This window comes from Equus caballus, chromosome 2 (assembly GCF_041296265.1).
Source record: "Equus caballus isolate H_3958 breed thoroughbred chromosome 2, TB-T2T, whole genome shotgun sequence".
Taxonomy (NCBI): domain Eukaryota; kingdom Metazoa; phylum Chordata; class Mammalia; order Perissodactyla; family Equidae; genus Equus; species Equus caballus.
The window spans coordinates 81,067,077-81,083,975 of record NC_091685.1 but is presented as its reverse complement, the minus strand read 5'-3'; the positions used below and the strand labels follow the sequence as shown (position 1 = coordinate 81,083,975).

The 16,899-nt window shown below is 34.2% G+C and overlaps 1 protein-coding gene across 25 annotated transcripts in view; it reads left to right on the top strand.

Annotated features, from left to right (window-relative positions):
• Nucleotides 1–16,899, top strand: part of RAPGEF2 (Rap guanine nucleotide exchange factor 2) — a 244,967-nt gene that overhangs the window by 162,876 nt on the left and 65,192 nt on the right. For 2 of the 25 annotated variants that reach the window (XM_070261440.1, XM_070261438.1), the window contains exon 1: nucleotides 13,771–13,907. The exons of 22 other annotated variants lie outside the window; for them this stretch is intronic. In XM_070261440.1, coding sequence (XP_070117541.1) covers nucleotides 13,905–13,907 — 3 coding nt within the window. In that variant the 5' untranslated portion in view covers nucleotides 13,771–13,904. Of the gene's footprint in view, nucleotides 1–13,770; nucleotides 13,908–16,899 lie in introns of those variants that run through there. One more of the 25 variants, XM_070261437.1, reaches the window with a different exon arrangement.

The following is a 16,899-nucleotide window of genomic DNA, read 5'->3' as shown; positions in this document are numbered from 1 at the left end:
TGCTACTTTTATAGCAACCACCACGTTAGAAGTTTTCTGTCATCACACTAATTCATGTTTTATATATATATATATATATATTTTACATCCCCAAAATGAAAACGCATAAATTTAGGCAGCTTATATAGTAGTCTAAGTACTTTTGAAATGTCTCTTTTTACATCCTAGCATCTAGCAGGTATTATATTAGGGTGGAGGAATTATCTTTTATGTATTCTAAAAGGATAAGATGTTAAACTTAAAAAATGGAGATAAATTGCCAAGGCTTTGAAAATTTATAGACAGAAGGCCATGAATTTAGAATATTAGATGCTTAGATTTATCGTTATAATTTGGTTTTGTTCTTCATTATGAACAAAATTATTAACTAAATCCAAGAGACTTTCTTAGATGAAGTGACTCTTAAGGCATTATCTCACTTTGCTAGTGAACCTTGGGATGTCCTTAAGGCAGGAAGTGTATTGGAAGCGTGATATGGTGCTGTGCTTAGAGCCCAGCCTCCTCATAATGAGATCCTTGTGGTACCTCACTAATGAAATCTCTTCGGATCAGATCCAGAAAAAGACCAACCTTATACTTAATTTTACTAATAAGAAAGGTTGTTATAGAGAAGTTCCACTATAGTTTGATTTTGTTAACAGGACCTTTGAAGTAAAGCTCCTCTGTAGTCATGATTTTGTCAGGTAAAAGTGAAGGTGTTACTTAAACTGACTTGTGGAACCTTAGAAGCAAAGTTTAAACCACAGGCTTCTTGTTTACCTTTTTCATATATCCTTTCTCAAAATGAAGGGAGGAGGGTGTTTAAATTAATAATAATATAATTTTAATGAACAGAGAAAATTGCTAAAACTATTTACTGGTGGAGGGGGAAACAATATTACTAGAGTTGTGAAAACAAGAGCAGTTGGGACAGATAACACCAAATAGTGCGTATAGAGTGCCCAGTATCCTATTCTGTAAGCTTGTTTCCTGACAAGTGCTTTATATTTTACTGAAATTTAGGGTAAAGCTATGACAAAAGTAACACTAGCTGTAAGATAGCTTTGAATCAAGCAATTTCTAGAAAACATGTGAGTGGCATTTCCTGATACTTTTGTTACAAATTGGAATACTAGAATTTGCCATCCCCGAGCATCATACGCAGTAGAGTTGGCAGCTTATGATATCAAGATCTTGCTATATACTTGTTGATGAGTCCTTTGGTTATCTAGACTTTGCTGTTTAATGAGCAAACCTTTAAAATTTTAATTATATGCAAGGAGTTGAATAGGAGAATAATTACTCTGGCTGTCACATAATAGATGACTCAGTAAACAGTTGTTGAGGAAAAATGAGTAAGAATGCCCCTCTTTTGACCTATGAGGCTTTTTGGAATAATGTCAGAGCTAATTTTAAAAGAGTAAAATTTAGGTAAATTCACAAGTACTTCCGTTTTTGCTTCTTCAAAAACTTTGTGACTTTTTAAATGGCTTTGCTTCTTTGACTGCAGAAGGGAGTGAGATACTAAAAAGCAAAAACTAAATTAGGGGCATTTGTTTAAGCTATGGTTGGGCACAAGCAGTAAACTCAGTTATTCTGCTTTGTCAGACTCTTTCAGATCTTATGGGTTTTTATTCTTTGTTCATTTTCTGTCTAGCTCAGTGCATATCTCAGTTGCTGTCACATAGGTGTACAATAAATACTGTTGAACTGCTCATTTAACTGAATTTTGGGTTAATGAAGTCTCATTTAAGCCTTTAAACTAGTAAATGTTCTATGTTTTATCACATCGCCTCCCCCTCCCCATTATATATGGTCAGTTGATGACACTGAGATGAAAATCCATGTGTCAGCAAAAATGCACCCAGCGCTGGCCTGTGTTCTCATAGTCATCTAATGGTTTCAGTTACCCTTCAGAGGAACCTTGTGATTTTGTAAATTTTGAAAATAAAAGGAGATTATTAACATGTTAAGAATGTATTATAAAACTGCATTATTCAAAAGACTACTGTGGAAAACTTGTTGTATGGATTGTTAATAGATGTTAACTGAAAACAATTCTATAGGCTCGGTAAGTTGGGGAAAACCTTGGGATAACATTAAAGGTTTCATTACTCTATTTACCACCTGTTTTGTTTTTCACCTGCCTCTCCCTTTTTTGCCTAGCTCAGATTGTCTCATGGGAATAGTATCCCTTAAGTGTGCTTTTGGAAGTTCTGCAATATAGGATGACTTTGAAACTTGGTAAATTCTTAAAATGAACCATTTAAAACAAATCAACTTGATACTATCAAACTGATAATCTATTTTCCAGTTGTACATTTTTATGGAAAGTATTGATATATGTAGGGTGCTGTACTTATAATAAATGAAACTTTAGTCAAGATTAAATAATTTTAAAAAGTTGTATACGTAAGAAAGTGTCTTACTTAAATGTAGGGAATAAATAGCAATTGAGCACTTATTGTATGACAGGCACTATATTCCATATTGTCTGACTTAATTATTACAACAACCCTCTAAAGAAAGCTGTATTATCACCTCTTAAGAGATGATTGATGAAACTAAGGCTTTAGCAAGGTTAAAAAATAGTTTCTTCTGGGGCTGGCCCCATGGCTGAGTGGTTAAGTTTGCGTTTTTCGCTTCAGTGGCTCAGGGTTTTGCCGGTTCAGATCCTGGGCATGGACCTACACACTGCTCATCAATCCATGCTGAGGTGGTGTCCCACATAGCAGAGCCAGAAGGACCTACAACTAGAATATACGACTATGTACTGAGGGCTTTGGGGAGAAGAATAAAAAAAGAGGAAGATTGGCAACAGATGTTAGCTCAGGTGCCAATCTTTAAAAAAAAAATCAGTTTTTTCCAAGGACTAGTAAGTGGTGGAGTCATCACTGGAACTCAGGTTCATCTGATTTCGTAGCCCTGCTTTAACCACAAACCTATACTACTACTCCTTACCCGGCCAAATTTAATCTAAATTACGTGTGTAGATTGTATAATTATGAGAGCTGGTATTAGCTAGTGGAATACATGACTTGAAAAAAAAGCTTGATTTTTCTCTTGCTACTCTGTTTTTCCTGGTATGGGTGACATTCCAAGCACTGTTAATGTAAAGGAATAACAATATCATGATCAGAACTATTTTATAAAAATAGTTTTTTTCTTTTGTAAGTAATTTTATTGAGATTATAATGGTTTATAACTGTAATTTCAGGTGTACATTATTATTTATCAATTTCTGAATTATAAAAATAGTTGTATAAGGTTATTTAGTGAAAAATGCAATCAATAATGAGTCTATCTTTTTTGATGTAATCTTGAGACTTGGGTTGGGTTGATCAAGAACAGATGCCATTAGCCCAATCCCTTTTCTCCTTCTGCTTTTCTGTGTTTGGCCCTACCAAGTACTTTCTCATTTTGAAGCTTAGCTTTTTAAACACAAACTTGATGCCTCAACTTCTTCTGTCTGTTCCCTTTGTAACTTCTGGTAGCCTGACCTTGGCCACTTGTGCTCTATTGGAAGCACTTAGTCTTGCTGTTTTGTCTCCCTTTCTGCTTTGGTGAAGTCTGCATCTATCATGGAGCCCAACTTCAGTTAATGATCACCTCTCTGAAGTGCATGCTGGTCATCTCTCGTTTGTAGCCATAAATATCAATTTCATCATTTCATAAGCCTCTTAACCAAGAAGGATGTAATATAGCTTAACTGTATGTCTAAATTCCTACTGGTCACCAAGACCCTCTATAATCTGCATTATCTTCCTAAGGAACATATTTTTTCCTCAACTATGATTTTTAAAATTTAGGACAAGATGGTCTGATTACAGACACTTCAGGCTCATTTTCTTTTCTCATTTCTCAGCTTGCGCTGCTCCTTGCTTGACTTTCATTTGCTCCTTGTCTCTTCATATTCATCTCTGCTTTCTCTGATTAATGATTTAGTGCCACTTAATAGGTGATTGTTAATTTTATTAATTCTTCTAATTGGTGCTTATAAATTGGTTTGGTCTTTACACTTAGATGAGAGATCATATCTTGAGTGAATTCTCCTCCTTCTTCATACCATAAGGATATGGTTGCAATTCAAAACTATGTATGAACTATTGAGAGTGCCGTATAGAGAAGGCTTTTCTAGGACGGAAGAATAACATGTGAGGGTCCAAGGCAGGAAGATGTAGAAGGATATGAGGAATCAGAAGGTTATGAGGAAATTTAATGAGATCATCACTATTGGAATGGATTGTGTTAGGGAGAATAAATAGTTCAATACAGGTGACAGAGAAGAAGATGTTAGGATACTGACAAATTAATGACTATAATTTGAAGATCCAGCAAAGAAGTGTAACTACCTCCTCCTCCCCCACCCCCACCCCCACTTCCTTTCTTTAACTAGAACAGATTTAAGAAAACTCAGTTTTTTAAAAATTGCTTTTATCCTACCATGACAATTTGACCTTGTCTGTAAACATTGGGTAGAGTGTCTTTTTTAATATAATTTGATTGATAGATTTTCCTTGGCGATGTAGAAAATAAAACCAAGATTAATTATAGCTGTTAGGTGATGCCTCTTTTGGGATAAGACTCCACCTTTTCTTTATCTGATCTTTATTTTGTCTATTATGACAGCTATATCTCCTGAGATGAAATAAACTTATCTCTTGGGGAGGTTGGGGAGGTTTTCCACCGTGCTAGCTAGCAGAGAGGCCTGAGAGGAAGGAGTATCCTATTGTTTTACTCAAGGACAAGGTTGTCTTGCCTTGGATTTGGGCCAAGAAACTCTGACAACAAATAATAGATCTTTTTACCCTGTTAGAAGTGAAAAAATGTATTTTAGAAATTTGCCAATGCATTACATACACTACTTATATGTATGAGATTGAAAAAAGCTTTATCTCATAGGACATTAAAGAAAAATCCTTACTTTTAGTCAAAAGAAGAAGCATACTTCACATCCGTGCTTTTAAATATTGTTTAGTAATGATCCATTTAAAAACAGACTACATAAAAATAAAATCAATTAAGATTAGTGAAAAAGAGAATGATCAACTTAAAAAAAAAAGAGAATGCTCGAAATGCATCATTAGAAGCTCAATTATTTCTTCTCCTTTAACTATTTAATCATGGAAAGATCACCAATCATAGTTTTTCATTTAAAACATATTTTATATGTTTGAAACACTGAAATATGCACCAAATAAATGCGCTATCAATTTGGTCATATAGGTATAATTATCCCTGAAATATAACTTGAAATTTCTTTAGTCCATTTCCTTGATTTTAGGCCTGACCACATTCTTAAATATTTTATTCAGGTAATCTGTTAAGAATCCTTCCAGAGTGATGTTTCAGTTTTCTTCATTTTCCTATGCTTAATAATAGTCATGTAGAAATTATTTTTAAGTCCTTAATGAACTACTTTTTTATTGCTTCCTTTATGTGCATAGTAAAAAGAAAAAAAGGGATAACATTACTGTCATGTCTATAGCAATCTTTTCTAAACTTTTGAAAACTTGTCCTGATTAGATCAAATAACCTCTTTTGTCATTATCTATATATTTTACTTGGATTATGGTTTGGTTATGAGCTTTTTTTTTTTTTAAAAAAAAAGGATTTTAAAAACAAGAATTAATGTCAGGATCTACATAGATGTAGATTAGATATAGCTGTGCAAGTGTGTGTGTACATGTGTGTAATTTAAATGAAAGTTTGTAAATGTGTCCTCAAGATCTCTGTTAATTTCCTTGTCTAAGATCTTTGCTCTCTCTGACCTCTTTATTTTTCTTCATCATTAAGAAGTGCTTTTTATTTTTGGAGACCTGACACATGCTTGCGATTATGTCCATTTACAGTATTAAAATTCTAGTGCTGTTAGTCCTGTCTTAGGTATTACACAGAAGGGGTTAAATAGAATAGTACCTATTTTTTAGAACATAGATAAGATAAGAAGCTTGTACAAAGACATATGAGAGAACATAAATACACATTTATACTCTAAAACACACAAAGAGATGATATAACAAAGCACACTCACAGAAGCAACATGTCCCTCTACATATTATATCACACAGGTAGTCCCCTTAAGCTCTTGGTCCCTGCCCCACCTTTCCTGTTGGGATAGAAACACCTTTGCCACATAGAACTAGTCAATTGTGAACCTCTGCCATTTCTTCTTCTTAATTGAACCTCTAGCTTAGGCCTTTTATATTAGTTATGTTGTATTCTCTCTCTCTCTCTCTCTCTCTCTATATATATAGTGTGTGTATGATATGTAATGATTAGTCTTATTTAATTCCATAGTCTATGATATGTGTTGTATCTGCATAACTTATCAGTCAATCTCTAACCTGTGTTGCCTTTGTACTTTGTCACTGTATAGATATTCCTCATATGATTCAAATCTCCTCATTCCATATCAACACACCAGATCCTCTTTTATAACTTATACTGCATGTTCATTATAAAGGCTGTTCTCAGAGACATCTTAGACATGGATTACCTTAGATTTGTTGATAGATAAAGTGACAGTCTGAAAAACTCCTTTCAATTAAGGTTCATATTCTTCTTTAGGGAGCTCTAGAGAAATACATTGGATGTTTATAATATTGACTTGGTTTGATTATTAAATGGAACATACCTGTCTCTTTCTCTGTCAACATAGATATACATGCACATATTTCATGCATATATGTGTGTTTGTATAAATATAATTAATCCATAATTGCATTTCTAATTTAGGCATATGGAAAAAGCTAGAACTTAAGATTCTGCCTAGTTTACTTTATCAGTAAAGGCTAATTTTCAGGAATATATGCCCTATCTCTTGTGATAAATATTTTCTTACCACCCTATATAAGATCTCAAAAATAAAGATTACAATGCAGGCACCTTATTATGGATTATTTCCAATAGGTCAACATTTCACTAATTTTAAGTGCCAGTACACAGCTTCACACCTTTCATAATAAAAGAAGACAAGGAAACAGTAAAAAACCTATAGAATTTTAATCTTTTGATTGCTTCTGTTCTCCTAGAAAAAAAGAATGTATTCAACTAGATATTTTTTACTCTTTGAAGTATGTTTAGCAAGTGAAAGTACTCTTTCTAAAATTTTTCTCAGTAAATCAAGAAAGATTTGGAGTTAAGTGGGAGTATTGTGGCAGATAGTTTTTCTAGGTTTTATGAAACTGAGAAGTTTATAGTACCCTTAATATTAGTGAAAAATAAGATTGCTTAGAGTTGTCAATAAGGATTTAGAAGGATTCTATGGTCACTGGGCCTATAGTGGCTGGGTTGGTGGGGGTGGGGGAAGATTGGCAGAAGGTGAGTGATAAGTACAGTTTGTACCCTGGGTTTCCAGTGATTGAAAATGTGAAAGATGAAATTAACTTTTTCTTTGCCCTGACTTGTTTCCTTAAAAATACACTTTTCAGGGCCAGCCCAGTGGCATAGTAGTTAAGTTTGCATGCTCTGCTTCAGTGGCCCAGGGTTTGCAGGTTCAGATCCTGGGTGTGGACCTACACACAGCTCATCAAGCCATGCTGTGGTGGCATCCCACATGCAAAATAGAGGAAGATTGGCACGGATGTTAGCTCAGGGTCAATCTTCCTCACCAAAAACCCAAAAATACACTTTTCTTCATTTTAAATGGCAATTAAAAATATGAATGTGTTTTATAATACATTCATATTATATGAATGTATCAGGCTTCCTATTTCTTGTTGAAATTAATTCCATTTGTGGAAACAATTGAATGTGAAAATTACACTACTTGAGGGATAACATTTACCTAAACATAAAAATATTTTAAAACTGTTTTATTCAGAAGAGATACCCTTGCAATAGTTAATTTTCACTGTTTTGTGTTATAGTTATTCAGGTGGCAGTTTAGTCTGTGGCTTGTCTGTGTTGGTAATTTTTGTGCATCATAATTTATAACTAAAAAAATACATAGCTATATGTTCATTGAGGAAAAAATAGAAAATAGAGACAAGGACAGAAAGAGAATCACAATTTTACTACCCAGATAAAACCATTGGTAACATTTTGGTACATATCCTCTTATTATGGAAATGTTTATAATATACCATAGTATAAAATCTAGTAATGTAATTTGTCCTAGATTCCCCCTCCCAAAAACTAATATGCAGGCTAAGGACATCTGATTTAAGAGACACACTCTAACTATTATGAAGCTTCTATCGTAAGCTGTTTTGTCTACTTTATAGTTTTAAAGTTTGTCATGTATTATAATATATATTAATATATATGTATTATATATAATATTTTAAATTTTGAAGGAAAAGTTATTTACTTAAGAGCTTCTTCAGCTAGTGTTGGAATTCCATCTCAAATGTGGGAGAGAAAGAATGCAGTGTGATTTTAATAAAGCTTTCTATATTCATAACATTGTGCTTTTCTTGAAGTTTATACAAAATTTTTAGATATGGGAAGTCAATATTAAAGTGTCAAAAGACAAAGAGTGAACTTTTAAATAGCTTAGCTAGAGAAAATATAAACACCTGTGACAACATTTCTTTCTTCTTCCCTTTCCACTGTATTTTCATGTCTTTTATCATTGAAATCTTTTCATTGCACTCCTTTTAGTTGGTCATATTCCCAGATTTCTTTACCCTTCCTTATCCTGTTTTCTTTTTGCCCCCCCCCCGAAAAAAATCAACAACCTGATATAAATAAGACTTAAAGAATGTCTCTTGAAGAACAAATGTCACAGAAGTTGATTCTAGATGATATTAAATGAAAAGTTTGTTTTGCTCTAGAAAAAGAAATGTGGATAACTTAAATGTCTCAGTTTTTTCTTAGAGCAAGACTACTTAAGTGCTATCTTTGAATAGGAGAGGAGACTATAGATTGTAGTTCTCATTTAATAAAAGTGTCTTCAGTGTTCACTGAATTAAAATGTCAAATAAATTGAGTATTTATTAAATTTGTGACTAAGCAGAAAAGAAGTAAATCTATATTGATATTAAAAGCATATAGATGAAAAGAAATATGTTTTTACATAAGAACAGCCACTGACTAGTGCAGCAGCAATCTCAAATCATTGTAAAAAATGAACCATACCTGGGAATAAAAAAATTACAAAACATTATTTGGATTACCGTTGTGCTTTTTTCATCTGAGAAGTTTCATTTTGTTTTGAAGCTATATGTTCTGCTTATTTGCCTTTTGAGAAGAGAAAATTAATAATGAAACAATATATCTTGAATGTTTTCTTGTGGATCTTCTTCAGATTTCTGTAACAGAGATTTAAAAATATGGCTTGAAAATTTCACATCTGGTTGGAGTAGCATATATTTAAATGCTGGGTGAGCAGTATGGACAAAAAATACGCAACAGTGCACAGGCATGAGTGTCACGTGTAATTTGACTAGTCTGAAAAGAAGGAAATAAGACTTGAGCTATGCCACAAGTAAGGGTAGGACATAAACAAGATGTGAAGAAAAAAGGAAATGGGAGGAATTTTTGCAAGGCAAACAGAATGAGCTAAAGCATTGAATCAAAAGCATTCATTTGCAATCAAGGGACAATGAGTAGATCAGTTTAGCTGAGATGGAGGGGCAACTGGAGGAACATAGGTTGATGAGAAGAGAGGGGTGAGGCTATAGAAGCCTTTGAATGTCAGGTCAAAGAGTTTTGACCTAATGCTGAGATTCATGTAATAATTAGAAAGCCATTAACGGTAGAATATAGTGAAATCAAAGTATGATGTGGCCAGGGTATCTCTGTGGGATTATAAAGTTCATGAGTTAAGTTTCTGAAGTACGGGCTTTATTTTCGGTCTTCATTTAGGGTAGCCAGGAGTCAGACCATCTCTATTGATCTAGACATAGCTGACTAAATCATTTCTCACTTCTAACTACACTGTGTTAGAAGGTGGGAAGGATCAAGAATTCCCTGGGGTTATTTTCCTTAAAAATTTGATTGTATATATTTTAATGAAAATATCATTTCTCATCGAATCTAAGACATCATTGATTGATTGACCTTACTTTAAATGACCCAGTTTTTTCTTTTCATTTTTTGTAAGATGGATCCCGATTTCAAAGATGTTAAAATAAAACAGAAATTGTGCATCTTAGAATCAACACTATGTGGTATTAGCCGCATTAGTATAATTGTGTGTTTAGTACAACATTTGTATGTTACAATAGTAGCAGTGTGCAAATAGTTGTGGAACTAGATATACTATTAGTCTTGCTAGTTTCCTTGTTTGAGGACAATATGCTCTGTGTTTGATCTTGGTTATTTGGTTGTGAATAAGACTTGGCCTCTGTCTTCGAGATGCTCACAGAGTAGTAGCAGGAGAGACCTGCTGACAGCTGCACTAAGTGTTATGTATGGGGCTTAACAGAGGAATGTTCACGGGGCAGCTGTGGCCCACCAGGTGGATATGGGTAGACATAGGGAATAAGGTATATCAGGTAGATGGATTTTGGAGATTTTAAGCAGCATAGCAGAGTCGTCCAAAAGAGCTAGATTACAGGATTTGAGAAGCCCAGGGTAAAACAGGGTTGAAGATGCTCTGCTCTCATATTGGTTTCAATACCATACTCTTGTAATTTATGTGATGCTACTGTTCCTACCACCAAAGGAACCTGAATACTGAAATATATTGAAATAACTGCCTGGGGATCCTCAGGAACTCTCAGAACTCAGCAGTGTATAGGAGGGGGGTGGATTTCACTTAGAAAGTGAAACTGCTTCCTGTAACCTATCTAGAAAAATAACCCAATTTAGGAAATAGTTTATACATCTGATAATGAAAACTGTAATCTGACCAGTTGTAAGCTTTGTGAAGAAAGTTACATGAAAAGAAGGGATCAGTAAGAGCTGTAGCCTGTTGGTCAGAGGAGGGCTCTGGAGCCAGGAACTTGGATTAATATTCTGGCTTCACTACTCACTCTTTGTGTCACCCTGGTTAAGTCATTTAGCTTCCCTATTACTTGGAATCCTCACTTGTAAAATGGAGATAATAGGGTTGTGTGAAGATTAAATGAGGTAAAACCTATAAAGTGCTTAGAGTAATGCATGGCTCATACTAAACACAAGTCTTATGTTTTTTAAAGATATTGTTTACACTCCATTATCCAAGAGGTAAGGATAATTGAATCTGTCAAGCAAGAGGGTCAGAGACTGTCAGGTTTTCCCTTTGCCTGGATGACATGTCCTTAAGTTAATTCACTTTTTTCATCTATAGGTTCATCTCAGCAGGCAGCCATCTGTTAACTAATTTGTGTTAGAGTAAAAGAAAGCAACAGTAATAGTGTCATTAGCTAGAATTGAAGGCTTCCTATGTTCTAGGTAATGTTCTAAACTCTTTTCCTATATTATCTCATTTAATCCTCACAATATAAGTATGTTGTCCTTTTTATACACAAAGAAATCAGACATGAGAGGTAAAGTAACTTTCCCAAAGTCACACAGCTAATACAAGGTGGAGCCAGTGGCAGTCTTTTCTTGTCCTGCATGTGTGCGCGTACACACACATGCGCGCCCTGACGTGCACATGCAGATTTATTTTTGGAAGGTGCATGAAATACTTTAACTTTGCTCCTAATACATTGTGGCAAGGATGGACCAATTCGTTGTTTTCTGTGTGTCCTGTGGATTGTAATTCTCATCAGAAAGTTTGAGAACAGATTATTCCTCCCCCTACATTCAGAGTTGATTTTCTTTAGTGTAAGTTTCAAAGGGATTTCGTATGTGTGATGTAGTAACTACCATCCCTACCTTGATCTTGACGGAAATAAAAGCATTATATTTTATTTCCCTTCAAGCTTGGCCAGAATTGCAAGGATACAATTTTGTATTGAAGAATTACTCTTTAACTCTTTACATGAAAGTTTTATCTAGTTAATTTAACCTTTAACAAGAAGGTCGCCATGCTCATCTGAGATTTCTCATCTGTATGGTTCTCCAGAGGTCTTTCATGTTACTCTGTTTTTAGACTTGAATATAGAAAAGAATCCAGTTTTTGACTTATTGTTTGGGTGATCTGATTGATCTCTTAATTTGTTTCCAGTTAGATAAGTAATTTACAAGGAGCTAATTTTAGCATATAGCCAGATGAAACAGTTTTCTCAGCCAGACTTAGCAACATTGTCTTAGCCATTTAAAATACAGAAAAATGAATGATAATTAGGTCCATCTTAATTACAATTTTGGCATTTCGTTAACCTACACCACTATAACACATATTCTTGGGACTGTTGAATATAATTATACCTTTTAGAAAGCTGTATTAAAATATACTTTAACCTGGCCACAGTAGAGTGACCTGAAATCCATTTGATTTTGGTCCTCCTTGCATTAAGAATGGCCTTTTCTTGGCGGTGCTAATGACCCTGGGTTCAGTCTTCATTCTCTGTAGTAAGACGATGGGCGGCGCATTGTAGTAGGCAGGATTAAAGAACATCCTTCAAGGTCGTGTGTCAAGTATTGGCTTTGTTAGCAATGGATGTATACATTACTTCTTTTTCTATTTTGTTCGCTCCCTTAAGGGTTATCCAAAGATGCTATGGGAAAAGATGTTGCCTTCAATTGGTTTATAATAAAGTTAATGAGTGGCTTTGAAATGTTACCCTGAGCCTCAGAGCAAAAGGGGTGCATATTGAAATGTCATAGTGTAGCAAAACTCACTTATTAACAGTACTCATTGCACATCATCTTCAAGCATGCGAATAGAGATATTTAAAAGCAAAATCCTTCTTATTCCAACTGTGAACTTGTCCCCATAGTAATAGGAACGAACTATTCCAACTAGGTTTTTTGTGTAGTAAAACAATAAAATGCTTTATGTACGAAGACCTTGCTTTGAGTCCTAGTTGTGATGTTGACTCGCTGTGCAACTGTTAGGCAAGTCATTTAACTTCTTAAAGTTTCTGTTTTCTCACTTCAAAATGGAGATCATGATTATAATACTGTTCTTCCTCACAACATTGTTTTGAAGATTATTAATGATTACAGAAATAGTTATAATTATTTTAACTAAGTACTTTACATATGTTGTTTTCTTTAATCATGAACAAAATACTAGGAGTGAAGAGAGATTCTCCCCATTTTACAGATGGAAAACTTGAGGTTCAAGTAAGGAAAATATAAAAAGTTAATATTTTCAGAATCTTTTTGCAAACTGTAGAGCCTATGTGAATGTCAGTTATTGATGATATGTCAGTTAGATTTTAATGCTCTAGAGTCATTACTATGTGGTTGGAATCCTACCTCTTCTTTGTAGCTGTGTGACATTGAGCAGATTACTTAAATGTTTTGAACCATTTTTCTAGTCTATGAAGTGCTGTTAATGGTGCATACTTTGTAGGTTATTTGTAGGGATTACATATCTGACACAGGGTTTGGCACACAGTGGCATCCATAAATTCGATTCCTGCTTTTCCAGCCAGAAAATTTCCCTTTTCTTGGTTTTTAAATAGAATAGTTTTTAAATAGAGTGATTCAGAGATTTATTTTTCTTTATTTAATTTTAGGTTCATAGAACATGATCCTCTATTGGATATCTTAGATCAGTTATGATTTGCTTTAAGATCCTTCATTAACTACTTTTTACAAATTGGTACTGGTTTTCAAAATAGCTTATAAAAGATCATAGTTGCTATGAAAAATTCCTGTTAAATTTTCCCTAAGTACTTTAAAATTTTTCCCCACTTATTAAGTGATTTTGTGCAAGTAGAGCTGCTTAGTAAGACCTGTCTTTGTAGTCATTTCGTGTGTGTGTGTGTTTGCAAGGAGGTATTTTTAGATAGTTTAGCTGAACAGCAATCTGACGTCTTTAGAGGAGACATCAGTTCATTATGTGGATACAAATTCTATGCTTTCAGCTGTTATACACCAAGTCTTAATCTAAATCTGTTCTTCTTGCCTTTTCTAACGAAAGAGACTATATCATGGTATGTATTCTATTTCTTCCTAAGGCTGGCCTTTTTAGTTAACCTTTGCTTAGAGAAATGATCAAGGTAGAAATGCTTTGATTTGCTCACAACTTAATATCCATTATAGAAGCATGGAATTTGGGTTCGTATTTAAATATGCTGTTATATATTATGCTACACAGTGTTTTTCTACTGCGATGTGATTCCGGGGATTTAAAATAGTCATTATGGGGCTCATAAATGCTGCTTTCTTATAAGAAGAACAATTTAAGGCCAGGATGTGGGAGTTCTATGCCTCTTAACTGTACATATTGCTTTATCGGTCAGAAAAATGCCTTTTGCTTTGTGAAAGATAATTTAATGCTGAGCATGTAAGAGGGACATGGCTATTTGCTTTCTTGCTGCTCTGAACATAGTGTTATGTGTTAAGTTACGATAATATCTTCTGTTATCTGGTTCTTTTCATCTCTTTTGAAATTCTGAGGAAAGAAGCTCTTACAGCTTAAGCAAATTAGTGTTAGTTGTTTGTGACACTTGTTCTCACAAAAGGGTAACTTTCCTTAATAATAAACATAGAACATATATATTTGTTTCTCTAATTTTTGGAAACTATTCATATGGAAGTTCAAAAGATTTTTTAAATTAAGTAAACATATGTTCTTTATTCATTTTCCAAAATTTGAAATTTATATCTGTGTCTTGTCAAAATGTCGAAGCTTGAGTGAAAACTTTTTTTATTCATTCAAATGTGTTACCTGTGTGGTGTGAAGCATCCCGATTTCAAGCATGGTTTTTAATTTTTAATTCAGTTATTTGATAATGTGTGAACCAACTGGGATTTTAGTGATATTTTAGTTATCTCAGTGGAATTCCTCATATTTTACCTTATTTTGTAAACGTGAAGCATTGTCACAGAGTGATGAGTTACTTGACCTGAAGAAAGACGTGATCTTGGAGAGTCAGGTTAATAATGGGCATCTATCAGAAGATGTGAGGATCTTTCATTCTTCAAGAAAACAGCAATAAGGAATACATATATATATATGCAAGGGTCAGACAAGACATTTTTGTAGTATGAAAAACAGTAAGAGGAATCCTAAAGCCCTGACATTTAAAAAAAATACCCTTTCTTGTTCTTAAAAATTAGTGGTGTTATGTAACCATTTAAGAATTTAGCTGAAGCCTGATATTAAGTGACTCAGATTCCTAGCTTCTTAATGATGCTTCTTTACAGTGAAATTCAAGCAGTTGCCAGATTCTTAAGCCATGAGTTCATTCTCCCTTCCCCCCAAATTTGCATGCAATAAAAATTGAGAATCTGTGCCAAAAGAGGTGTTAGCACTGAAATTCTTATATGCTAAGTGTAACATATTTTATTTAGTCTGTTTCTCAGTGAAATCATCTATATTTCAGTCTTAAAAAAGTGACCAACTTCAGGCTAAAGTTTCTAAAGTGGCATAAAAGCTCCTAAATCTGGCTTTATTGTCTCCTTCTCTTACTTCCCATAGTACCTCCCGCCTTGTTCTTTCAGAATTGTTTTCCCCAAATCAAGTGAGGAAGGCACTTATCTTCTTCTAACACAGTAACATACTAACCGTATCAACTAAACATGCTGTGTTGTAGGCCAAGTGCTTTCTTGTCTTATCACTGACTTAGAGGGAGACACTGAGACAAACTTCTTGCACACAAAACCGTGAGGAGCCCTTTAGGAATTGTGTGATTGGAAACTTCAAGATTTTTTCCTAAGGTACCTGGTGACTCTAACCACCCTGGGGAGGATTTAGGTTGGTAATATTAAGAATGTAGTTGATCCTTGCTTTCCCCTCTTTCCCCCTCCCCCTCCACTGGCACACCTGTGCGCACACTTGCAAACACAGCCAGCCATTTGCACTCTGTCCTCAGGCCTGACTTTTCAGGTGTGTGTTCAAATTGACACCTGTCCCCCTTTTTCTGATTTAAAGGTGATTAAATCTTTTTTCTTTTTCTTTTCACTTCAAAATATCTCATAGATTTGAACCATCATTAACTGGAATATATAGAATTCTTGGCAATTGTGTAATTTATCCCCTTTCCCCTCCTTTCACCATATAAAGCCCTTATTCACTTTGGAGTTAGAGATGCCTTAATTTACTCTCTCTGCATTGACTAGAGATTATTTTCCATCTCCATTACTTTTAATTTTTTATTCTCCAGTTTTTCATAATTGGAATATATTTCTCATTGTCCAATTTTCCATAGTTGGTAGAATACCTTGGAATAAGCCTTGTTCAGTCGTATATGAAGATATGTAGTTTATAAGTATCAGAGAATAACAGATGTCAGACCACGGCCTTCAAGGGAAGAGGACATGCAAGAAATCAGAGTTTATGTCTTATTTGCTTGATGTGTTTTCTTATTAGTGTCTTGGATACTATTTATTTTTTCTTGGTTTTAATCTTTGAGTTCTATGAGTTAAGATGTAAAAGGAGGACGATTTCAATCTCAGGAGATTCGTTAATCCTATTGATAAAATTGAAAGTATTAAAGAACAGACTTTATTTACAAAGGTGCATTAAGTCCAGTGACAAACATCTAGCAAAGTTCATAACGCACCTGAACTCTTATTAGGTTTATACATTTGGAGGAGGCACTAGGTATTTCTCAAATTCCTTAAAAGATTCTATGAGGGAAATTCCAGATGTTTAAGCCAACTTTACTTTACAATGTCAATGAATTCATATTTTACATTCCTGTGGGGCTCCTTTTTTTTTTTTGCTATATATATCTAACACTTTTATATTAATAGTTTAGCTCAAAATGGACAGAAAACTTGAGACCTCTTATCTCTCAGTACTCCATCCGTTTACTGATTTCAGGAATCCTTACTCTATCACAGTATGGATCAAAATATCCTCTTGCTCATCATCATAATTATCTTGATCGCCATTTTTTATTTTTGTATGTATCAACATGTGAGTACTTAATGAAAAGGTGAAAAGTTTTACGAAGTTTGTCCCCCCAAATCAGACAC